The following is a 25348-nucleotide window of genomic DNA, read 5'->3' on the forward strand; positions in this document are numbered from 1 at the left end:
GATAACATTCCTCTTTCAATCCTGTAAGGGGTCACTGTAACCCACTACTTGCCTTGTTGGACTATGTGAACCGTCAACATGTTACTTTGATGTATAACCCTTTGTCTCAAAAACTCAAATGCCTTGACCTCTAACAGACAAAGCAGTCCTCAGAGCTTTCTGAAAGACTATTTCCTGGGTTTTAATCCTCAGGTTGGCTGTAATAAAAATTTCCATTTCTTTCTTAGATTGACTATTGATTGATTTTTTTCATTGACTACTTGCATTCACTCACACACCCCAGAGAAAAAGTTTTGAGTGCACGCATCAGATCAGGCACTGTAAAAGGTGCTGGTTGGACATATGGTGATGAATAAAACAAACGTTAAATAAAAATCACACCAATAATTAAATAGGTACAAACAGTGCTAAGTGCCCTGGGATGGGGGGATGGAGGGAAACCCAGGTTTAGATGAATGAGAATTACAAAGGGGGAGGACAGAAGAAAGATACAGGAAGGGTTTGGGGGAATACCTGTCCTTAGGTGGAGGTCACAGGAGGAGACTCGTGAACTTGATTTAGGATGTGTTGAGTTGTAGGGCCTGAGGCACATCCAGGCTGGAAAAAGTTGGAAATATGGAGAATCTGGGACTCTGGCACCAGGGCTGGGTTGAAGACAGAGGATACTAATAACTAAGGAACAGGCTGTGGTTAAACCACAAACAGGGGTAGGCCTCCCCCAAAGAAAGCTGCAGAATGAGAAGCCCGGCAGGCAGAGGAGAAGGGAGGAAAAAAGAAAGTGATAGATAGGGGTGGTGGTGTCTGGGCTTAGCACAGAATAGGTACTCAGTACTTGTCCGCAGGAGGCGGGCCGAGTGAATGAACGACCCTCTCAGGGCAGCCTTGGTTAAGTCCCTTCCTCTCTGGACCCTCGTTTCCCCTGTAGAAGGGCAGTAGCTGCCGCTGTCAGGCGGGCTCAGTCCGCCTTCCGCGCACGCAGTGACAGCAGGACGTCGGCGGGCTGCGCCAGTGTCCGCTGGAGGGCGAAAGCACCCCGGGCTGCGGAGGACGGTGGCCTCACCTCCTCCGCGATCGCTGGAGAGTGCCCGGGATGCGCTGGGTGGGAGAGGGCGCGCTGGGGACGAGTCCTGTGCCCAGAGCAGCGCGGACACTGCAGGGGAGCTGAGGGGGACGGGGTTGGGGGGGGACGGGGGGGGCGGGGAGGCCCGCGGAGCCGACGGCGCTGGGCGCGCGGTGGGTCGCTGCGGGAGACCCCTCCGGGATGGGAGTGGGAGGAACAGGAGTAACCAGGTGAAGAGGAGGGAGAGGTTGGGGAGATGGATCCGAAAGACTCAGAAACCGCTAGGGACTTTCACCGGGGACCCCGGCAGGGCCCAGGAAGGGCAGGTGCGGATGCAGAGGGGGCGCCGCACGCCTAAGCCCGCAGACTGAATGACCGATCACTCCCGCTTGGCCGTCCGCGGGCGCGCCTGTCTAGGGCACTGCAGGAAAGCCTCGGAGAGCCAGGAGGTGCCAGGGCCCAGACCACTCCTGGAGGGCCCGCCCGAAGCGCTGCAGTCCGTGGGCGCCGCCCGCCTCCGCCCGCAGGCAGAGTTGGGGGCAGGCTTGTCCCACCGACCCCGCGGGATTGGCCCCGCCCCGGGGCCGCGGGGAGGCCCCACCATGGGAGGCGGAGTTGCCGCCGCCCCCTCCAACCCCCTGGACTGCGGCCCCTTCTTAAGCCCGTGAAGCTACAAGCTGCCCCTCTCTCGCCTCTACCGCCAGGCTCCCTCTCCGCGATGGCCTCCGCACTGAGCTATGTCTCCAAGTTCAAGTCCTTCGTGATCTTGTTCGTCACCCCGATTCTGCTGCTGCCACTCATCATTCTGATGCCCGCCAAGGTCAGTTGCGTCTCTGGGCAGCCCCTTGGATTCTGGGCGCCTGGTGCCCAGCAGCGGGCACCGAACCCGGGAGCATTAGGTGGAGCGCACGGATTCCCGGGGGCGGGCACGGCTCCCCTGGGGCACGGACGCTCAGGAGCTCCGGGTGCTATGGGAGGTGCCCTGCAAAGAATTCTGACAGCCATGGATCTTGGGGTTCACAGATCCCAGGGCGCAAGAACTGTTTTGGCAAGCACAGAAACCCAGAAGTTAGCACCGATCTTGGCCACACAGCCCCTCTATAGGCCCAGAATCTCCCCAGAGTGCATAACCCGGTCCCCAGGCCCCCCAAATGCCACCTGTACCAAGAGGGAGCCTGGGGGCTTGTCTTTCCCTTCTTTCTCCTGTCTCTTCCCTTGGGGAATGGGGACTTCCCAGCTGTAGGTGGCTTCCGAGGCCAGTCGGGGACCTACACGAAAAGATCATCACCTAAGTGAACCCTGAGTGCCATCTTTGTCCCTCTCTGGCCCTCCTTTGAGCCTCGGTTTCCCTGTCTGTGATCCACATTTCTTTCCAGCTCTGAAACCTGGGCAGCCACAGCTGAGTCAGAAGCCTGCTCCCAGCTGAAAGGCAGCTCAGGTCGGCCTGCTTTTGCTCACTGCCCGCTGTGGCGGCGGCAGGAGGCGGGACACAGTCCCAGAGCTCACGCCTTGGGTGGCACGACGCAGGGTCTCGGGGAAGCTGTGTCCCAAGCCCTGGCCTCCTGGTGCTCCCAGGAGGGAAGCGGAGAATGAATGGCCTTGGCCACAGGGTGGGGGCGGTGCGGGGAGCCCTGGCCCAGGCCCTGCTGGGCAGTGCGAGGCCTGTTTGGCAGAGACCCGAGCCCTTTGAAGGCTTTTGTGGCTGCTGGCTGCTCCTTCCTCATTCCCTCTTTCCACCTTTCACTCTCAGCCCAGACAGGAAACCTCAGCTCCCCCCAGCCCAAGCAGGTTTGGGAAACAGAGGGGCTCTTTAGGGGATGTTCTGAGGGCAGTCCTAGAGGAATGAGGTTGTACTGGGGTATCGGGAAGCCAATCTTTGAGAGAACCGGACTTCCACCTTTCACCCATCCTTGTGATTTTAGCCAAGCCCCTGCGTTCTCTGGGCCTTGGTGTTCTCATCTGTATGATGGGGCAAGGTGGTTTGGTTGTTGACATTTTATGGCTTTAGGTGCCAAAAGGGATTATGCTGGTTCCTAGGATGGGGGAGGGGGAAGCTGGGAGGAGCCCTTGGGTGGGCTGAACACAGACCCTGGATGGGCCAAGGACAGCAGATCCAACTAGAGGGGTTCTTTAGTTTCCACACCAACTGTGATCGGCCATATTTCCTCTGTAGAAAAAGATTTGGGAGGGAGCCAGGCAGGAGAGCTGTGATTTTAGTTCTGCTGGTGGGGAGTGATGTTCCCTGGACTAATTATGGTAGCTTTGCTGACCTTCCTGCTCCGGAAGAGTATGACCGAGACCCCACCCCCACCCCTGCCCATCCCATCCCCCGACACACAGGTGGCCCTGAGCTGGGACCCCCAACTCAGGCTGTGTATGCATGTCATTAACCTGCCCCGGGAGTGAGGATCAGGCGAGGGAAGAGGAGGTATCAGTAAAAGTCATTCCAGGGGCTGACTTCATGTGCTTTCTCTCCCGGTGGTGCAGGTGACTGGGAGCCAGAACCCTGTCTGCTTGTTTTCTCCCTGTGTGCTTCTGTTTTGGTCACCACTGAAGAGCTCCCCGTCCCCACCCACGGCCACAAAGTTTGCAAGGAAACCTAGGGCAGGGGGCAGCGCAGCGGGGAAGCTGGCGAGAAGTTGGCAGCCTGGGCGGCCCCGTCCAAGTGGGGTGGCGACTCCCAGGGCATGTCACCCTCTGCCAGTGCCCGGGCCCCTCTCCTGCAGCCTTTCTTCTTTTACTCATCTCCTGCACCTTGCTTCCTTCCTGTCTTTATCTCTGCTCCACTTTTCTGCCTGTTCTCTGGGTTCTTTCTTTAAAAAAAATAGCTTTTTATTAAATAAAAAAATATATTCATTGTGTTATTAAAGTTATGTGAAAATTCTTATGTTTAAAGTCTGTGAAGTATAAAGTAAAAATGAAAAGACTTTCAAATCCCATAAGACACACACACAGTATGTTCTCTTAGCTACATTTTTTCCATTAAGCACTATGTCATGGACGCCCTTATTTGTTAATAATTAGGTAAATAATGAGCCATGGTTTTCTTCAGTTGTGCACTTAACGTATTTTTTGAGCCCCACTATGTGCTCTCCACGGTGCTGGGTGTGGACTTTTAAGTCCCACTGTCCACTGTGAGCTCAGCTTGAAGTGCTCCTCCGGCCACATTCTCAGCGGCAGGGAAGGCTCCGAGCTGACCAGGAACTGGGCTCCCACCTGCAGGCAGAATCCGTCTCATTCTGCACGGTGACCAACCCCTCCTCAGGCTTCTCTAAGGTCGCCTGTCCTATTCTGCTCTCTCCACAACACTCTGGGAGCATTCTAGACGAGGGAGGGTCAAGTTTGCTGACTGGTATTATTCAGGGATGGGGCACCTCCTGGGCCTCCTGATAGGAGCATGGAGGTGAGAGGGCAGTTAGCCTGTGTCTTTTCTGTTGGTTACTTCTGGCGCCTCTAGGAACTGTCCCGGGAAAACTGGTTACACGTGTCACCTGCCGCTTCTAAGTTCAGATAATAAAAAAATCACTTTCTGTGTGCCATATGTTAAGAATGGGTACTTTTAAATCCTCGATTTACAGGTGAGGACATGAAACAAGCAGGGGGAGGGGCCAGGGTTGGGAGTGGGAGGAGTATTTTATCAAAGACATCGTTGGGAATTGTTCTCACATGATGATAAGAAGAGGGAGACTGAGTTTTAGACAGTATTACCGTTTTAAAATTCTCTACAGCACACCGTCTTATTGCCCCCCCTGCAGCGGACCATTCCTACCTCTCTCTCCCTTGACACCAAGGCCCAGAGAAGGTGTAACTGAAGGCCACACAATGGCAGACAGCGGACATTGATCAGGCCTGCCCGGTGTCAAAGCCTGGTCTTCTAACCACGTTGCTATCCTGCCTTGGGCCCAGAGGCTTCAACCAGCATTGATTCTCCCCTCCTTCCCAACAAAGGGACATCTGACAAAGTTTGGAGACTTTTTTTGTTGTCACAACTGGAGAGAGTGCCACTGGCATCTAGCAGGGTGGAGGCCAGAGATACTGCCAAACATCCTACCATGCAGAAGACAGGCCCCTGCCGCCCCCAACACAGAACCATCCAACCCAAAATGTCAGTAGTGCCGAGGCTGAGAAACCCTGCATTAGACAGAAGGGAGGTGTCCTGGGGTTCTCATGGGCTGCCGAAGAAAGATTTATTTTTATCACTGATAACACGGTCCAGACAAAGAATGTCTCAGCCTTTGTGTGACGTTCCATGCGTATAATATGTGTTATCTCGGGTGGTGATAAACAGTGATTGTGTGCAGGTACGTTTCCCCAGCAGTGTTGTCACAGCCCATGCTGTGCTGGTCCGTTTCTCTAATCGGCATTTGCAGTGTCCCCTGGGTTTCAGGCCTGTGCTGGATGCAGAGTGACCCGGATTCTGCCCTCCACTGCTCACTCCACTGTTCAGTGTTCAATGGTGGGTGAAATATAATGCCAACCCAGTGTGCTAATTGCTGCGGGTGGGGGCGTGCATAGAGGAAGGACACAGACCCAGACTAGGGGCAGCAGTGAACTGAGCCCCCAGCACTCACTCCAGGCCAAAGGAACGGTGTCATGTGTGAGAGCAGCCGTGGGAGGCGGAGCATCTGCCTCAGTTCCCACCAGTGCCCTGGGGTCGCAGGAGCTCGGGGTGGGAGTGGGCATGGGAGATGTGGCTGGAGGGCCCTGCAGGGCCTGCTCCATCACAGAGGGTCTCCCAGGACATGCTCAGGCATTTGGCTTTTGTCCTGAAGGCAAAGGAAGGCTTTTAAACAAGGGAGTGATATGATCCGGTTTGTAAAAAGAGAAAGAGGGAGCAGCAGTGTGGAGTGATGCAAGTAGAAAGATCGTATTAGAAAATAGCTGTGCTGTACACCTGAAATTAACAGAATATTGTAAATCAACTATACTTCAATTACAAAAAAAAAAACTACAGCGAATAGAACAGCAAAAAAAAAAAAGATAGCGGCAGTGATGCAGGCAGAAGATGTGGCCTGAGCAAAGGCAGGGCCACAGGGTGAAGGAAGAAGGGAAAGAGGAAGATTTTGGGGTAGAAGCTATAGGTTTTGGAGGCTGATTAAAGTGGAGGGGGCTGGAATGAGGGAGAGGCAGAGCCTGGGTGGTTAATAATGATTATAGTAAAAATGCTGATGAAACAAAAAACAACCCAGGGAGGTGGGCATTATTATCCCTATTTTATTAGGCGATGAGACGGAGAATTAAAGTCCTACAGTGAGTAAGGGGCCAGGGCTGCGAGCGCTTGAACCAAACCTAGGTCTGTCTCACTCCAAAGCCAAGATCCCAGTGGCTAAGTAGCTAAAGGGTGTGAACAGGCAGTTCACACAAGATTAAATACGAACAGTAAAGCTTGAGACCCTTGTAACTAGAGAGGCTAATAGACACCAAGACCATCTTCTCAATTATAATAAACAACAACCCTGAAAATACTCAGTGCTGGCCATTGTCTGAATGAGCTGGTTTACAACACACGTTTCTGGGAGCCGAGAAAGTTGGAGCAGCCTTTTGGGAAGGAAATTAGATACACAGATACCAGGAGTTTGAGGATGTGCTTTGGGGAGCCTTTCCTAAGAATTGCACTTACTTTGTAAAATGATTTAATTTTTAGAGCGGGTCATCAAAAACAGTATTTTCTTTTTTTTTCTCTTCTTCCTCTTCCTTCTTCCTCCTCCTCCTCCTCCTCCTCCTTTCCCCCCTCTTCTTCCCTGTGAAGACGTGAGGATGCAAGGCTTGGAGAGGTGAGAGACCTGCCCAGGACCGCACAGCTGGGGGGCAGGGGGCAGGAGTCTCTTGATGACGGGTCCTGTGCCCGCCTCACTGTCCTGACCCTGGAAGGCTGTGCTGACGGGGGCAGGGAAGCAGGGGTTCCCACTGACATGCCACCCTGTTTTGGCAGTCCATGCCCTGCTGTCCCGAGTGTTCTGGGGTGGGGAGCGGGGCGGCAGCAGCTCGCCAGGTCTCAGTGCCGTCTCTTCAGTTTGTCAGGTGTGCCTACGTCATCATCCTCATGGCGATTTACTGGTGCACAGAAGTCATCCCTCTGGCTGTCACTGCCCTCATGCCTGCCTTGTTTTTCCCACTCTTCAAGATTCTGGACTCCAAACAGGTGAGCAGTCCCAGAGCATCCGGGCGGCTTCCTGCTTCTCTCCCAGTGGCTCCTTCTCCCGAGCCCTTCCCTGAGCTGCCTAGGACCCGGGGGACCAGATAATGCCCTGTTTGTGGGCTCTGTCTGGCATAGAGACATACCCTTGACCCTCCACCCCCATTCCAAGCTGCCCTGAAGTCAGCATCTGCTCTGCTCGCCTATCTCTGGGGACTTGGGTGACCCTGAGCCCAAGCAGCGTGTGGTCAGGGGGCAGGCCTGATGGGGCCTCCATGCCGTCCTGCAGGTGTGCGTCCAGTACATGAAGGACACCAACATGCTGTTCCTGGGCGGCCTCATCGTGGCTGTGGCTGTGGAGCACTGGAACCTGCATAAGAGGATCGCCCTGCGCACGCTCCTCTGGGTGGGGGCCAAGCCTGCCCAGTAATTACCCCTTCTCTCTCTTACCGCAGGGCCCTGCAGTAGGCCCCAGGGCCAGGGAGGGGTGTGTGGCACAGGCCAGATCACCCACAGGCAAGGACTGGCCATGGCCTTACCTGGGCTTGGCAGCCAGGCAGACCCCTGGGTGGGTGGAGGCCAGATCAAGCCATGCCTGATACCCCTAGGGGCTTTGTGGGGAAAGCAGGAAAGAGATGGCTCAACTACCCAGCTCGGGGGGAAGCGGAAAGGTCATCCCTCCAAAGCTGGCACATCTGTTCCCTCTGCAAAGCTGCTGCTTACCCCACCTTCCCCCCATTACTCAGTCGTCTCACCCCTCTCCAAGATCTCCCCTGCCAGTCACAGGTCATTCCGACCAAGCCGTGGAGTTGATACAGCAGAATCACCTGGGTGTACTGAGCGCCCGCAGGGCCCCGGGCATGATACCGGGGGCTTATTTACCACCTCATCTGACTCTCACCGCACCTCTGAGGGTTGGGGATTATTCCCATCACCCACGTTCTGTTCTGAGGCAGAGAGGAGTTAAATGGTTTGCTGACGTCACATGGGGATTGGACCGGGCCTATCTGATGGGGCCTTGCCCCGTCTAATTGGGAACTCAGCATGCACCTTTTTTTTGAGGCAACGTGCTCCCTAAATGATGGCGTGACCCAGCCCAGCCCTGGGAAGGCAGGTTGGTTACTTCACAGTAAATCCCTCCTGCTATGTCCTCATGTCAAGGACCATGCTGGGCTCTGAGCACACAGAGACCCTGGCCCGCCCAAGCACCCTTGGTGCCTCAGCTCCCTTGAGTGAGGGCTTTGTGACTCTCTGACCTGTTACCCGAGCCCCTCCAGTGATTGGTTTACAGGGTCAAATCAAAAGCCATTGCATTTTCTAGAAATGTGAGGCCTCAGAATTCCTGCTTTTAGGATCCTTTGAGTGGTTGGCTTTTCTCCATCAGCGGGTGGGCCTCATTCTGGAGTGTGCTGGAGCGCTTTCGCTCCCAGATCCAGGACGTTCACACACGCGTCTCTGCTCCTTCCTGCCCCCTGGCTCCTCCTCCGAGCCTGGCTTCCGGCTGCCCAGGGCACTGCCTGTGCTGGGGGCGACCTGTATGTCGAGGCTCCCTTGGTGCCTTGGAGCATCATGTTGAAGCCTCATTCATGTAAATTCTGACCCTCATCCTAGCCTGGATGCCAGCCTTTGTACTTATGGGTCCATGAGGTCTACTGCACGGATACCAGCTAAAGCCCGGTGCAGTGCAGCCCCGAGACCCTTCTTCAGGCAAATAAATTAGTGGCCCTGGGGAGAAGCCTGACTGCAGAGGGGCATGGGGACCAAGAGGTTGAGCTCCATTTAGCCAACCGCCCCTCCCAAGCTCCTCTGCTCCTGGCCTTGTGCCAGGTGTGCGGGACCCATGGAGAAGAATCAGACCTTCCCTGCTCATGTTCTAAGGAGAGAGCAGACATGGAAACAGTTTCAAATCCAGCCAGCGAGAAGTGTCCTAGAGAAGACTGAGGAGGGTGTGGTCAGCCCTACCTGGTGTGCACTGGGAAGGAGGTGACAGAGAAGGGATGCTGCCTGAAGGCTTTGAGAGACCGTGAAGAGTTTTCTAGGCAGATGACACAGGTGGCACAGAGGTGGAAGGTGGGGTGTTATACGGAAAGGGAACGTTTTCTGAATACTGTTTGGGGATCCGGTCCACTGCAGAGTGGAGGGCGGCAAAGAGTGTGAATGGAGGGAGGTGGGGCAGGGGATCAGCCATGAAGGAGGTCCCACTTCCCCAGGGCCCTCCCCGGCTCATCCTACCCCTGAAGGCTGACTCCATGCAGCCTTTCTGAACTCATGAGGGGAGAAGTGGGGTCAGGGTGGGTGGGAATCTTCTAGATAGAAGTGGGAAGTTTGGTCTGCCTGCACATAGGGCTGCTCCAGCGCACCCCTAAGTCATATTAGGGCCAACTCTCCACATTGGGTCCGCACAAACTGGATGCTGGTGCTTCCCTTGCTAGACGGTGAGCGCCTTAGAACCACGACTGAGGCTGAGGCCGCCTGGTGACCCGGTAGCCAGCAGAGTAGATGTCAGTAATGTTTGCGGGAGAGAGGCAGAGGAAGGGAGGGAGGGAGGCACTAAAACTGCAATCCCTTCCTGGACACCCAACCTTGAACTGGCCTCAGCACCTTGGCCCTGACCCCGGGCATCCCTGCAGGGGGCACCTAGCCCCCAGCTGCTCCCTAGGGCTGTGAGAGGTGGGGGTGGGGGATCCTCGGCTTTCCTCCCGCCCCTCCTCTGCAGGCTGATGCTGGGCTTCATGGGCGTCACGGCCTTCCTCTCCATGTGGATCAGCAACACGGCCGCCACGGCCATGATGGTGCCCCTTGTGGAGGCCGTGCTGCGGCAGATGGAGGCCACGAGCGCAGCCACCGAGGCCAGCCTCGGGGCTCTGGAGCTGACAGACAAGGGCAAGGCCGGCGAGCTGCCAGGTGAGCCCCTGGCCAGGGCGGCCTTCCCCTCTGTTGCCAACAGCTTTAGCCACCTCCCTGCTTCCTGGAGCCCTCCTTTTAGCAGGCACATAGAGAAATACTTAGAAGACGCTGTTTTCCTAAGTTTTAGGAATGTGATTAGTGCATAAAAGTTAGATCCTTAAGTAGAGCTTATAGCAAGTTCCTGCCCTCCGTACCCGCCATCACAGAAATGAATACGTGTTGATTTGATCATTCATTTGGGTATCTTTTGAGCACCTACTGGATGCCCCTCAATCCCTTCTACCCCTACTCATCCTCAGGGAGGCCTCCTCTGAACAGGCCAAATCCCTCCACACTGTTCCCGCAGGTACTGGGGTTGGTCATCCCACCTTTGCTTCCCCGCTAGGCACCGAGCTCAGGCGAGTCAGACAGTGCCTGTGTTTTTCTCTGTCTTGTTCGCTACCCCATCCCCAGGGCCCAGCGTGGGGCCACTCAGGGCCTGTGCTGATAGCCTGATTGCCAGACCCTGGGCCAGCAGAGATGAAGCAGACACACTCATATTGTGGAGCCCGGTGGGATGGAGTCAAGAGGCCCCTCGGTTAGTTCATCCGACTTGGGGGAGGCCACGGGTTGCCATTAGCCAGACTCTGAGGGAGCGCAGAAAAGGGAGAGACCTTGCTAGGAGGAGAGGACATCTGAGATGGATGTGGACCCCTCCCTCCAGATGAAGGGAACAGCTTGAGCAAGAGCAAGGAGGCAGGAGAGAAAGGAGTGTGTCTGAAGTTGCTGACTTTGCTCGGAGCACTGAGGAGCCTGGGCCTTGCCGAGGGACGTAGCTGGGGGGGCACGTGGGGCCGGATAAGAGCACTGGGCTGGAGGTGGGGGAGAGAGAACCTGGGCAGGGAGCCGGCAGAGCTGGCACGCCTGGGTCCTCAGGTCAGCGGCAGGGTCAGGAGCTGGGGCTGGGCAGGTGGTCCCCAGTGTGCCCACGGCAGTGTGCCCACCACAGGGAGCCAAGCGCATTTTGAAGGTCCCTCCATGAGGCAGCGGGAGGTCGACAGGAAGAACATATGCAAGGCCATGACCCTGTGCGTGTGCTACGCAGCCAGCATCGGAGGCACTGCCACCCTGACCGGCACGGGACCCAACGTGGTGCTCCTGGGCCAGATGCAAGAGTGAGTCGCTGGCCATGCCTTTTGGGGACAATAGTGGGGGGGGGGGGAATGGGGCTGGAGGGGCCCACCCACCTCTTCCTCCTCTTCAGCTGGGCCCTGGAGCCGGGATGGGGGTGGGGGCCGCCTGGCTGGGGTGAGAGGATGGGCCGCCATCAGCCTCTGTGGCCCAACCTCCCTGCACATGCTCAGGACCCCACAGCATAGGAGCTGATGTCCACAGACCGGGTTGCTTTCTGCTCAGGACAAGTCCTGCCTTTCTTTCCTGGGCTCAGGATTCTCGCTCAGACAGGGAACGTGGATTGAACGCGGAGCTGGTCATGGGAATTGACAGTGTAATCCGAGAAGCAGGTTCCTTGGTTAAAACTTACAGAAAATAGATGCCCCTAAAGATGCTTCCCTCAAAGCTGGCTCACGACCTCGGTTGTTAATGGCGATGGTCCTATGACACCCGGAAAGGTTAGAGGTTAGGTCACCTGGTTCCTCACTGGCTCTTTCACTATGGCCCCTCTAATTGCCCTTGAGGGGGACGTGTGCCCCTGTGAGGCTCCAGGTGGACCATGGGGTGGTTTAGAACTTTCCAGCCTTGGCCACAAAGGGACCCAGGCTTTGAGGACCCAGTTCTGTTCTTGGCCTTGTGCTGGGTGGGGCTTGGGTCACAGAAGTGAGAGGCAGCTGAGGGTAGCAGACACCCAGAGAGGTCTGGCGGGTTGTGTAAATGTGTTAATGAAGATAAGTACAAATTGCAGTGGGCACAGAGGGAAGGAACAGAAGTATGGCGGTGCCCGTCCTGTGCAGACAAACACCCTGGACAGGGGTGGGGAGGGCAGCTGGGAGGTGGGAAGGGCAGGCCTGCAGACACTTGAGGTCGAACAAGCAGACTGTTTTGCTCCTGCAAGTGTTTTCTGTAATGATAGCCTTATGGTTCTCCCTGAAATTCCTCTGGGCTGAATGGGAAAAGCTCTGTGGCTAGTCTGACACCCTTGGGCTAAAGGGAGCAGTGCCTGGGGCTGGGGGCGGAACTGACCCTCCTCCAGCCCCCAGGAAACATCTTCTGGTCCCACCCTGGGAAGCTTTTGAGATTTGATTTCCTAGTGGGGGGCCTTCCCTTGCAGAAGCCCGCGGGGTGAGGTTCTGAGGCATCTGTGGACCCCCTGGAGCTGTTGGCCAAATTATGTGTGTACAAAGGTGTATTTTTCTGGCCTGAAGGGCCATGCCTTTCATGAGCTTCTCAGCGGGGTGTGGACCTCCAGGAGGGTCAGTTGGTCGCTCCTCAGGCTTGTCTTGTGCGCGGCCATGTTCTGGGGCCCCTGCTTGACTGGGGTAATGCTGAGTGATGGGTGTGGGTGGCTGGACTTCAGGAGGGGGAGGCCCCCGCTCCAGACCACCTCTCGGGGCCCGGCTGCCGCTCAGCCTCCGCCCGCAGGGTCTGGCCCGCCCGCTCTCCGCAGCTCAGTGTCTGGTAGAGATGTGGACCCGTATGTTTCCCTTCAGATTGTTTCCTGACAGCAAAGACGTCGTGAACTTCGCCTCTTGGTTTGGATTTGCCTTCCCTAATATGCTGATCATGCTGCTGCTCTCCTGGCTGTGGCTCCGGTTTATTTACATGAGATTCAAGTAAGTTTGAGATGCTTATGGAATAGGGGATCTAACCACGCCTCGGCTCAGCAGGGGAGTCTAGAGAGTTCCTCCGGTCTGGCCCGGACCATTTCTCCGTTCCCGCTACCCCTGCGCTCACCGTGCCTTTGCACGTGCTGTTCCCTCTTCCTGGCATGCCACTCCCTGCCTTCCTACCTTCCAACCTCCTCAGTCCTCAAGGCCAGTTCAAATGCTCCTTCCTCAGCGACACCTTTCCCAACTGCCCCCACCCCCATTCCGATTCTGACGGATTGCCTGCTCGCTGCTCCGGGCTTCCCTGGGCACACCACGCCCTGCCCCTTGGCACCTGTAGTCATGCTCCAGTGCCATCCCTCCCCCGACCTGAGCTCCTCTGTGGCCTGCGGTAAGTCCTCTCTGACCGCTACACCCGGCCCAGCTCCCAGCCCAGGGAGAAAGGGCAGGTGTACCGTTGTCAAAGCAATTAACAAGAAGCTTTGTTCTTGGTGCCCGTCAACACTGCTGGACAGACTTCCACTTGGCTGCCAGTGCCCGTCAGGCCAGGTCACAGCAGACCTCCTGATAACATCCACATCAGTCCAAACCCAGATTTACTGAATGCTTACAATGTTCCCAGCAGCGCACAGCTTCTGCAAAGTTTACCTTCCAGTTCCCAGCACACAGCTGACCCAGAGTCAACCTTGACAGCAACCAGACTTTGGACAGAAACCATGATGTGTGGCTGACAAATACCTCAAAAGGTTGTTGTCATTTTTAAAGGCACAAACTTATCTGTGGCGTGAAGGTGACCCTCTCACACTGGAGTGTAAAGTACCTAGCTGTGAGCCATGTGCTCTGTGCCTTAGTTCACATGGCGCTCGAGCCCAACAAAAAACAGAGGCCTATGTGGCCAAGAGATCTCAGAGCTGAAAGGTAAAGCGCCCACGAAGACCTGTGAGTTAATGGGAAAAAGGGGCACTTTGGTGAAGTTTTCTTCTGAAGGAGGAACTGTTTTGAAAACTGCCGTTAAAAAAAATCTCTGTCCATAATCAAAGCAGCCATAATGACGACTTAATGGTAGCTGTAGGCATTCGTCGCGCACCCCACCCTGCCTGGTGTCCGGGCCCCCATGTGAAAGGGAAGCTGCTCCTACGGGTGCTCGGCTGCATAGTTTGAATCCCTCATCCGGTTGGTCGTGGAGAGCAATGTCAGGGTCATTCCCTCCAGCCTAATTCAGAAAAACTGTATCTTCCTGAGTTTATGGGCAGCTTCCTAGGCCACATCCAGCCAAGGGGGTCACAGACCCTCCCAAGACCACCCAGGACTCTTGGGATATTCCTGCTGGCTTACACCCAACTTTCCTCACCAGGCTAAGCCCTGAGTTAGGGATGACGGTTCTTCTGGACCCCTGCCACGGGGCTCGGGGTCCCTTCGCCTCTCCTGCAGCGCATTGACCCAGTTCATCATGCACCCACCCAGCTCCCGGGGCCCCCACAGGAAAGCTGGATCCATTTGCCTGCATCTCGTGCCAGCCCAGCGGTCACCAGACGGATTAACCCAAAGATGAATGTGAAACCACTTAGTGTAAGAGGGACCTGAAGGCCTGGGGGCACCACTGCAGGGGGCCAGCACTGGACACCTGCATGTATGATGCAGCCCCCAGAGTCTGCGGCCAGTGTGGTGTCGGGATGTGTCTCCAGCATCAGACATGGGCTGGGCAGCTACCAAAGTCACCCCTTATCCTGGAAGCCTGAAGCCTCTGGTCCAGCCCCAGAGTCTGGAGAACGACAGGTGGCAGCAGATCGGTAGTGGGTGGAACACAGACTCTCTCATGCCAAGGGGGCGAGGACAGAGAGGCCAGCTCCCACGCCAGCAGAGCCATCCCCATGCTGGATGGTCTGGAGGGTGTCCCTGGCGGGTGACCCTGAGGACAAATGTCCTTGCCCCTTGTCCAGAACGGAGATCTTGGCAGGCTGTGCAGACCCGAGTCCCCATCACTGCCACTTCCTTTCCTAACCCCTGAGCACCACAGGAAGCGGTGTCCCAACCTCCTTGAGTCCCTGCTCTAGGCCGTGCCCCACACCCTGCATGGCCCTCACCCTCTCAAGGGTGGTTCCCGTCCAGCCCTGGCTTCAGCATTTGGCACCTCAGCACGTATTCCATTAACCCCTGTGCTCCTAGGAAGTCTGTTTTAGGGTCCCAGGAAGGACTCCCACAAGGGAAGCCTCTCTAGGGATAATCCTCTTGGCCTTGCCCCCCACCTTCAGGCTGACGGGGGCTGGAACGTGTGACTGGAATCCTCAGTGGATCCCTCGGGGTTGGCATCCTGTGTGCCAGTGGCCCCAGTCAGCCCCTCCCCAAGGCTAGGTACCCCCTGTAACTCCTCCGAGATCCCTCCTCCTTCCTGCCCCCTCCTGCCAACACTCTCCAGGGAAGTCCTGCAGGGTGCCCTGGGCAGGCGTGTTGGCCAATGGGCACTGGTTCCTAGGGAGCACATCCAAGAGCAGGACCTGGCTGGCTTCCCTCCTGCCTTCGCCACAGCTACTACGAGCCCCCGAGTCTTCTGCGTCCTTAATCCTACGTGTCAGCTCCTTGCAATGCAAGTACCCACCCTGCTCCTGCCTGACCCAGTCTGCTGGGACCTGTCCTTGTTCCTTGTGTCCTCTTGAGCCACCTGCTGATGGGGACTGGCATCCTGGCGCCATCGAAGGCAGCTCCAGGCCGCAGTGGGAGGAGGAAGACGGAGCATGTGAAGGAGCCTCGGCCCCACCTTGAGCCGGTTCCAGATTTCTCACGGCCACCCCCAGATGTCGGCAGCCACCGGTCTCTAGGCGACTGGCACCTGCCAGGACCCCCGTGCCAGCAGTGGCCTCGGTTCTGCTTCTTTCTGCTTCCTATGCTCCTGTCCATCCCCTGCTCCGTTTTGCTCAGCCTCCCACCCTCCTGCATCCTCTCTGCCAACCTCCACTGTCCCTGACACCCCACCTGGGCCATCTCAGGCTTCTTCTGGGGTCACCCCGGGGGCATATGCTGGGTCCATAAAACAGAGACTTTGCCCCACTATGTCCTGTGAGGTAGGGTAGGCAGATGACAGAAATGGGGAGTGGGAAGGGACTTGCTCAAGGCCCCCCGGGGGACAGGCAGCCCTGTGTGGCTTTCTATCATGTTCTGCTGCCCAGTGTCCACGCTTCCACTCAACCAGCCCTGAGTCAACCAACACTCCCCGCCGTCCTCCTGTCTTTGCATTCTCTAGTATTAAAGAGTCCTGGGGCTGCGGGCTGGAGAAGAACAGTGAGGAGAAGGCTGCCCGCGAGGTGCTGTGGGCGGAGTACAGGAAGCTGGGGCCCCTCTCCTTCGCTGAGGTCAACGTCCTTCTCTGCTTCTTCCTGCTGGTCGGCCTGTGGTTCTCCCGGGACCCCGGCTTCATGCCCGGCTGGCTGTCAATCGCCTGGGTGGAGGGCAAGACAAAGTAAGTGGTTCCTCCCACAGCACCCCCCATGGCCCTCCTCCTCCTCTGCCGTCCGGTTCCGGAGCACTCGGTTGGTTTCCGGGCTCACTCTTGTCTCGCCAGCCTTCCTGACGCGCTCACAGATGGGGTCGTGGGGCCCCCTTGCCCCAGCAGGCTGGCAGGGTAGCCAGGCCGTGACAGAGAGAGGCCGGCTGGGCTAGGACTGGGGCTCTCAGTGCTCTGGCTTCCAAGTCTCTGTTCTGCCATCTTTCCTTTCTCATGTTTCTTCAGATCCGGGCGAGTCCCTCTGAAGACACACATCCTGGGGTCCAGAAGCTTCTTTAGATAGAGACTTGGCAAAAGGGGGGATATGAAGTTTCTCTCCTGGCTAAGATGTTATGTGGTCAGAATAGAAGAAAGGTTGAGAAACATGCATATCCTAGAAAGGGCAGAAGATGTGCACAGGGAGATTGCTGCCTGTTACTGCTTACTCCATTTTGAAGGTCTGCTTGGGGTAGCCCCAAAGTCCTTGTGGTCACCCTGGTGAACCCAGAATCCCGGAGAATCTGGTTGAGGAGAGCTCATGAAGCTCACCTATGGAGCAACACAGACAGAGACGGAAGTGAGCCCCTCAGAGTCACTCAGAGTTGGTGGCAGAGCTAGGCCGAGAACATGGGAGTCTTGGTTTCCAGCCGGGATTCAGTCTACCTCATCCCTCCCGATCTTCGCCTTTGGGGTTCCAGTTTTCTTACTCCGACGAGCCCATCTCCTCACGTGGGAGCATTCAGACACAGTGCAGGCTTGTTGCATGACTGTCAGTGCAGCCAAGATGGGCTCATCCCATGTGCTCTTCCCTACCCAGGTATGCCTCTGATGCCACAGTGGCCATCTTTGTGGCCATCTTGCTATTCATTGTGCCTTCGCAGAAGCCCAAGTTCAACTTCTGCAGCCAGACTGAGGAAGGTAAGGCTCCTGTCCTGGCCTCCCATTCATCAGGGTTGGGGCCCCGGCAGCAAAGGATCTCCATGGTGTTCCCTGGGCTTGGGAGGGAGAACATCTCACCCTGTTGAAAAGGACTGGCTAGATTACAAAGTCTGGGCACAGCGTATTTTCCAAGCCTTCTCTGTATATTGTTTAGTGCAGAATCTCCTCTTTTGCTTTTTAAACATTTGAAATCTTATTTATTTTACAACAGGAACAGAAAGAGATTTCACATTTCCCATAATGCCATCAGTATTTTGGGGGTTTCTCTCTCCCTCCCAGTCTTTGTTAATATGCATATATATTATATGGCTATAATCAAAACATACATAATTTCAATCCTGTTTCTTTACTGGTTTTTGTCTTCATGTTTTCGCTTGTGGTTATGCTAGAAACATTTCCTGCTATTGCCACAGTCTTCAAATTTATTTTCTCTAATAACGGCATTATATTGTATCGGGGGCTGTAACCATTCCCCTGTCACGGAGCATTCTGGCTGTTTTGAATTCTTCATTATTATAAATTAATGTTTTCGTGAATATAGCTTTTTCTTTGAGGGTGTTTCTTCTTTCGGATAAATTTCTAGCAGTGATTGCAGCTTGGGTAAAAGAGTATATATGTCTTAAAGGCTTTTAAAATGTATTGGTAAATTGCTTTTCAAAAAGACTGCACCAATTTATAACACTAACAGGAGTGTATAATAGCTTTACCATATCATGTCTTTACCAGCAGTGGGTGTTGTAGTGATCACCGTAAATTTTAGCTAATTTACAGATATGAGACGGCACTCATTGTCCTTGCAGGCTTTTATTCCCCTGCATTAGATCTCTTTTACCTCTTTCGCTTGCTAATGCTGCTCTGGGTTATGTATGGGTTGTTTTGTTTTTTTTTTCCTGGCCACGCTACATGGCTTGTGGGATCTTAGTTCCCCAACCAGGGATTGAACCTGGGCCCTCAGCAGTGAAAGCACGGAGTCCTAACCACTGGACTGCCAGGGAATTCCCAACGTATGTGTGTGTTTTTATCATCTCTTCTCAGAAAGGAAAACACCATTTTATCCGCCTCCGCTGCTGAATTGGAAGGTGGCCCAGGAGAAAGTACCCTGGGGCATCGTGCTGCTCCTGGGGGGTGGCTTTGCTCTGGCTAAAGGATGCGAGGTAACTTCTCCACTGTGGGCTGCCTAGGGCCCCTTCCTTCACCAAGAGGGCAGCTGAGAACTGCTGCACCCCTCCTCCTCGGCACCCCAGGCCTGTGCCTGTGTGTTTCTGTGTCTGTCTTCTCCATGTAACTGTTCATTTCTTGAAGACGGGGCCTCTGCCTTGTCATCTAGGTACCCTGCACCATGAATAGTGCCTGGAATAGAGAAAGTACTCGCTGAGTGATTTCAGAAATGAGTAAATGAGTGACCCTGGTTAGCCAAAAGAGATGGGGGATGATGGGAGGTCTCCTGTGGGGTTTGGTAATAATAATCTCTGCTTTGATTTATTCTAGGCAGATCTTTCTTTCAAGTCCTTGTGAATATTTTCACCATTACCCTTGGTTCTTCTTCCTGATGAACTTTGTTGATATGGTTGCCATTAAAAATTTTTTTTCTCTAGCTAGGTATGTAGCGACATAGGAGGAGAGGAAGAGCTTTTGGGGGAAAACACCCAAAAATGCAACTTTCTTACCTCCCCCCTTCCCTGATAGGGAAGAAATGAGCCAGAGGGAGGGATGCTTGGTGCTGCGTTCCTCTGTCCATCCGTTCATCCATCTATCCAGGAATAGAACGTAATAGATAGACTTGGTCTATCTTATTATTGCTGTTTCCTCAGCATCTAGGACGGAGCCTAGCACATAGTGGGTACATAACTATTATTTTGATGAACAGATCCATCCATTTAGTCACCTCTCCATCCATCTCTCATTCACTCATTCATTCGTCATCAAACCTTCCTATTATGTCTGTGTTAGGTCAGGCACACGAATTACAGAGATTGATATATGGTCCCTGTTCTTGAGGATTTCACAGCCTAGAGAGGGGGACATGTTTGGAAGAGCATTTCAGAAAGAAGTGACACATGAGTACAGAAATCAGCGTGTTGTATCCAGCTGAGGAACAGCAGACGATAAGGCTGGTGAGGCTCACAGAAGCCACTTCACTGAGGGTCAAGATAGGGAGTGTGGACTTTATTCTGAAGGTGGTGGGCAGCTACTAAAGGCTTGAGGCCAGAGAGTAACTTGGTCAGATCTGCACTTGGGAAAAATCTCTTGGATGTCTGAAGTGGAGGCCTAGGCCGGACAGGGGTTGGGGGAGACCCAGTAGATGCTCCATAGCCTTCATCTAACACAGGCTCAGAACACTGGACTCCATGGTCCACTGTCTCCTTTTTGAAACTCCTTCCTCCTTTGGTCCCCAAGACATCATTTTCTCCTGTCTACTTCTAACTCTGACTATTCCTGCCCTGCCTCCTTGGTTGACTTTTCCTCTGTTCTCCCTTAAATATGAGTGTTCCTGAAGGTTCTGTCCTTGGCTTCTTCTTTGTTCACGTTTCATTCTCTCCCTGGACAATCTATTCTTAGCCTAAAGCCCCAAATCTAAATTCCCAATTTCTGACTCAAATCACTCTCCTGAGCTTTAAGAACTGTGGGAGACAGAGAGGAGATGATGGACATGAGATGTTTTGGGTGTCATGGTGACTGGGCATAAGAAATAAGGGGGACAGAGACCCCAGGATGACCCCCTAGCCTTCTAGGTTGGACACTAGGTGAGCCTAGTCACTGGGCTGGGGAGCCCAGGGGGAGCAGAAGATGAATTCAGGTTGGGGCATGTTGGGTCTGACACGCTCATGGGATATCTGTGTGGAAATCCAGACAGCAGACCAGCTGGGCTGGAAACGAGGATTTAGGAGATAGCAGAGTGAGGATGGAGACTGAAATTGTGGGTACGGATTAGATCACCTATGGTACGTATGCAGAGAGAGAGAATCGGAAGTGAAGGATGGGCTGAGCCCTCTGGAGACAGATGAAGGTCCCTCCAGGCTCCAGAGGAACTGTGAGCCAGGAGCCCTGTGGTGACTGCCCTCCCTGTATTTCCCAGGCCTCGGGGCTGTCAGAATGGATGGGGAAGCAGATGGAGCCCTTGCATGCCGTGTCCCCGGCAGCCATCACCTTGATCTTGTCCACACTCATTGCTGTGCTCACTGAATGCACAAGCAACGTGGCTACCACCACCCTGTTCCTGCCCATCTTTGCCTCCATGGTAAGTAACCCTGCTGGGGGTGATGACCCTTAGTCATCATTTCATAGGAAGCTGACCATATCCTGGGTCCCTAGAGAGACAGTGACATCAGGGGCCCAAGCCTGGCCAGGCTCTGGAGACCTGGGTCCTGAGCCCTGCTCTTAACACAGACTTGTGTGCCCTTGATGGCCCTGGGCCTGCGCTCAATGCTTCGCTGGTTCTTCTTTGTATCCTCCACGCTGACCAAAAGTGCTAAGCAACAACCAGGTGCCCTAAATTTATTTATGAATGTAATCGATTATTTCTCAAGCTGGGGAGACAGGGCTTACACCAAGGATGCCATGGGGGAATGATAGAGGGTCTCTCAGAATGTAGCACAGGTGAGCAGGAGGCCTGCAGGACAGGGGGACACCATTGGCTGGAACCCGCCAGGAAGAGATCTTGGGGGAAATGGAGCCTGGGAATGGTGGGAGGGGAGAGGACGTTCCGGGAAGATGGAGTAGCCCACATAAAGGAAATGGGAGCATGACTGAAAACTCCCAGAAGCCTTGCTTGGCAAGCTCAGGGACTGGGGATCAGTGGGCACTGAGCCCAGAGAGGCTGTGGGTGGTGGTGGGTGGGGATGCTGAGTGCCAGGCTAAAGGGCTGTGTTCCGTGGGCAAGCATATTTTTGAATTGGGACTGAGAAGAAAGCAGAGCTTATAGGAAGCTCGACTGTGACCTTCTCTTGCATTTCCTTTTGTCACTCATCACTTGGCAGTACCAACCTCAAGGTGGTACAGAAAAAGCCCTAAGTTCGGAGTCAGAAGACCTGAGTTCAAGTTGTGGGATCCTCAAACCCGTCACTCAAGTTCTTTCCCCTACTCTTGTGCTGAGGGTCAAGTAGGATGAGGGCTATGAAAACCCTCTGTAGATGCAAAACGAGCCGGGGAGAGGCTGAGGCTGTCATTCTGGAGTTGGGAGGACAGACTTACAAAGGCCTCAACACAGGATTGAAGTTGGTAACTTTTCATTCAGTTGCCAGGGTGTCCATGTGTATAAAAAGCAAACCCAAGTGATTTTCTCCTTTTATTCCAAGTGAAGATGGAAGTGTTAGAAAGAGCAAGGTGGCCCATCTCCCCTTCCCCTAAGCAGGCTGCCCAGGGCGAAAAGATGCCGAGGAGCGTCTTCTGATGCTGGTCGTGCCGTAGTGAGGACTCCTTCCCTAGCAGAGGCCTGGCTTTGTCACCTCCAGACGCTAGTCAAATGGGGGTCTTCACCTGAGTGGGTGGCCAGGCCCTTCGAAAACAAGCTTTTCTAGAATCCGAAGCCCCGAGTTAGATTCCACACAGACCTCACGCTCCTGCCTCAGCACCCACCTGCAGGCAAGGGGAAGGTGGTGACCCCCAGCTGGGTCACAGAGGCACATGGGGTGCACACACCATGGGGAAACCAGGAAGCAGACTGGTTCCTCTCAGTTACTCCTAGAGGGAGTGCAACTGGCGCAGCCTTTTCAGAGACCTGTTTACCCACGGGAACCATAACCTGAAACCCGCTCATACCCTTTGACTCTGCGAATTTATTTTTTTTTCCAATAAAAAAATATTTATTTTTTCCTATGGTTTAGAATATATCAATACAGTGATACATGTATATATGTTATAATAAAAACCCCTATATTAAAAGTATATGCTAAAATACTTTCCTGATAGTGGTGAAAATAAAGAAAATTGGAGGCCACTGGTAAAAAAATATTATGTACATATTTATATTTTGTGCATAGAAAGGTTTAAAATACAAGGTTTGTGAAAATAAAACGACAAGGATTTAAAAAAACCCAACTGCTAAGAGATTACACCGGACTCTGGGAATTTTATGTCCAGGAATCTGTCTTAGGAAAATCATCAGAGATGCCTACAAGCTTATATTATAAAGATGCACATCAAAGAATTATTTGTTATAAAAATACTTCCATAATAGCAGGGGACTGATGAAATAAGTTATCATATATTCATACAATGTAATACTATCAAGCCATTAAAAAAAAAAATCAGTCCTGAAGGGTATTTCATAAAATGGGAACACATAATTTTTCAAAGCTGAAAATGTGATACATACACATAGCCAGAAAACGTCTAATAATACCAAAGAGTATACAGACCCTTACACTCTAGCTTCCTCCCTAAAGACAATTCCTGTTATTAATTCCTTAGGTATCTTTCTGGACGTATTACACATGCACACACAGACACACACACTCTCCTTTTAAACAAATGGCATTATTCCGTGGTCCTGTTCTGCACCTTATTAAATCTAATCATATATCTTGGAGATCCTTCCATTGTTAGCACATAAAACCTACTCAATTCTTCTTTTCAGCTGCAAACTATTCCATTGTTTGTATATATGTATTTTATTTGACCGTCCTGCTATTGATGGCCATTGAGTCTGTTTCCTGTGTGTTTTGCTGTTACAATATTGCACTGAACATCTCTGCATATGTGTCTGCTCTCATGTGCAAGTAGATCTGCATGATAGATTATTAATTTTGATATTGACAGACATTACAAATTATTATATCATTCATTCATTCAACAGATATTTATGAGCATCTGTCTACTCTGTGCTAGATGTGGCTGAATTTTAAGCTTTAAACAGATGGATACCAAATTCCATACACAAAATGATCCCAAATGTGTATAAAAACACATACATACAGAGGCACACACACAGGTGAGAGATGTGGTCCCTGCCCTCTAGGCTCTGTGTCAGGACAGACAGACATGTGCACACATGGGCTGCAGGAGTGCCCAGCATGGTCTCTGGCACATAGTAGGTGCCCAAGAAGTAGATGTTGAGTGAATTGAGGGGGTTCAGAAAGGCTTCCCGGTAAGTTTAGCCTTCAGGGTCCAGCAGAGTTATCATCCAGATGTGGCAAAGGGTAGAGGGGCCAGCAGGACAGAGGCACAGAGGTGGGAATGTACACAGTACATTAGGGAAAAGCTTTTCAGAGTGATGGCCCCCAGGAGCTTCTGTTTTCTGCATCTGTGACGTTGTAGTGCTGTGTTTTTCCCCAGTCACGTTCCATTGGCCTCAACCCGCTGTACGTCATGATCCCCTGTACCCTGACTTCATCCTTTGCCTTCATGTTGCCCGTGGCCACCCCACCTAATGCCATCGTGTTTTCCTATGGACACCTCAAGGTTTCCGACATGGTAACGCAGCCGCTTTTATTCACTCCTATCACCTATGATGCTTTTGTCATGAGGGATGCCCCATTTGTTAATGACCTGTGGTGTCAAACAGTTTGGGACCAAATGTCCAGACCTAGCTCATTATTTGCATTTACATGCAGCTTTTTCCTTCTTTTTTGACATGATCTCTTGTTTCATAGACTGCTCTGTCCCCCAAAGCTGAGAGGCGGGTTACAGAGTCTCCCACCTGGAAGTGCCCGAGCAGCCGCCAGGGGAGCCCTCACTGAGCACTGGGAAGGGGTGAGGGTGGGAGTCCCACATGGACGAGATGGACTTCACAATCTAGTAAGAACCCGTGAGGACAGTCAGGAGGGGCACGGCTGAGATGAGGGGAAATGTTAATGACAGCCAAAGAGATTGACAGAGGTGTCTACAGACATGGAAGCAGGCAGGGGGAGAGACACCACTGCCTGGGAGCAGATGCTGCCTTGGAAACAAATGCTGCCAAAGGAGGAACTCTTCGGTTCTGCTTTGGCTTTATCCCAGCCTCCGGCGGGAGGAGGGCAGCTCTGCAGCTCCGGAATGGGGAGAGGCAAGTGGGCAAACAGGGGAGGCCAGGAGAGCGGGTCCCTCCCTCGGCCCAAGCGGGTGGTAGTTAGCTCAGAGCCCCGGCTGGGTATCTCTGGGACTCCATGGAGCATTCTCACACAGAGGGTGGGTCCCAGAAACCAGGAACTGCAAACTCAATTCCAATCCCCGGTGAAAATTCTGCCACAGGGTTTGAAAGCAATGGTTAGTGAGCACCCAGAGAACGCAGAGCAGGCCCTAGAAAGGCCAGCACGTGCCTGTGGGGCGGTGAAGGCGCTGGGGTCAGACCCGGGCCCCTCCAGCAACTCCCTCGCCTCCCTGAGGCCCAGTTTTCCAAACGTCCCAATGGGCCTGAAGAGCCCACCCGTGCTGCCTGTTTCCCAGGCTGCCTTAGCAGTGGTGATTCTTACTGGACACGAAGTTGCTCTGCCTGGGGGGTGGGGAGAGCACAGGGCCTGGCCTGGGGACGGGAGGCCCAGCAAACAGCCTTTGTTCCCTTCTCCCAGAGTGCTGGTTCCCAAGGCCCGTTCACCTTTGTTCTGACAGCCTGGCAGACCCGAGGGTGCTGACTCTGACCCTGTTTTTTTCCAGATGAAAACAGGACTAATAATGAACGTCATTGGAATCACCTGTGTATTTTTGGCCGTCAACACCTGGGGACGGGTCATATTTGACTTGGACAGTTTCCCTGACTGGGCTAATGTGACAGCACATTGAGACTTAGGAAGAGCCGCAAGACCACACCCAAGGCCCCTGCCCTCCTGAGGACACCCGAACCTTCCAGTACAACTTGTAGCAGAGCTTTGGGGTTCATGCCCCAAGGTGACCCCACGATGCCCACACTCCACGGAGACCCAGCCAACGGTCCACCTCTTCCTCCACGCCTGGGGTCTCAGCTGGGGCCGGGTGTCTGGAGGGCAGGCTCGGAAGTGAAGGGAGCCTCCCATAAGGCTGCTGGCGTCCATCTTTCCTGAGGGCCTGCCATCATCTCTGGGACGGGCAGGGTGCCACCCCCACTAAGCCTCGAGCTGGCCCCATGGCTGGGCTCTGGTGTTCTCTCGTCATCTAAATGGCAATCAGATCCCAGC

The 25348-nt window shown here is 53.8% G+C and overlaps 2 protein-coding genes across 5 annotated transcripts in view; one reads left to right on the plus strand and one right to left on the minus strand.

Annotated features, from left to right (window-relative positions):
* Window positions 1-25348, minus strand: part of C20H17orf100 (chromosome 20 C17orf100 homolog) — a 64186-nt gene that overhangs the window by 11534 nt on the left and 27304 nt on the right. The window lies entirely within an intron of this gene.
* SLC13A5 (solute carrier family 13 member 5) lies at window positions 1754-25157 on the plus strand. 4 transcript variants are annotated; one of them, XM_059907541.1, is made up of 12 exons: window positions 1754-1880; window positions 7074-7202; window positions 7486-7622; window positions 9913-10100; window positions 11092-11257; window positions 12749-12871; window positions 16104-16319; window positions 17161-17261; window positions 18318-18436; window positions 20359-20520; window positions 23556-23693; window positions 24852-25157. In XM_059907541.1, the coding sequence occupies exons 1-12, from the start codon at window positions 1779-1781 to the stop codon at window positions 24975-24977; spliced, it is 1707 nt and encodes a 568-aa protein (XP_059763524.1). In that variant the 5' UTR covers window positions 1754-1778; the 3' UTR covers window positions 24978-25157. The 4 variants fall into 4 exon arrangements, with proteins under 4 accessions (XP_059763524.1, XP_059763525.1, XP_059763527.1 ...); XM_059907542.1 differs by having other exon boundaries at window positions 1779-1880; window positions 9964-10100; XM_059907544.1 differs by lacking the exon at window positions 23556-23693 and having other exon boundaries at window positions 1779-1880.

The sequence above is a fragment of the Balaenoptera ricei genome, chromosome 20 (genome assembly GCF_028023285.1).
Source record: "Balaenoptera ricei isolate mBalRic1 chromosome 20, mBalRic1.hap2, whole genome shotgun sequence".
Lineage (NCBI taxonomy): Eukaryota > Metazoa > Chordata > Mammalia > Artiodactyla > Balaenopteridae > Balaenoptera > Balaenoptera ricei.

Bases quoted from the DNA above. Each gene is read 5' to 3' on its own strand.
- SLC13A5 (XM_059907541.1), top strand. From the start codon at position 1,779: ATGGCCTCCGCACTGAGCTATGTCTCCAAGTTCAAGTCCTTCGTGATC. The intron at 10,101-11,091 runs GTGAGCCCCTGG...TGCCCACCACAG, and splicing joins CAAGGCCGGCGAGCTGCCAG to GGAGCCAAGCGCATTTTGAA. The intron at 20,521-23,555 runs GTAAGTAACCCT...GTTTTTCCCCAG, and splicing joins TGCCCATCTTTGCCTCCATG to TCACGTTCCATTGGCCTCAA.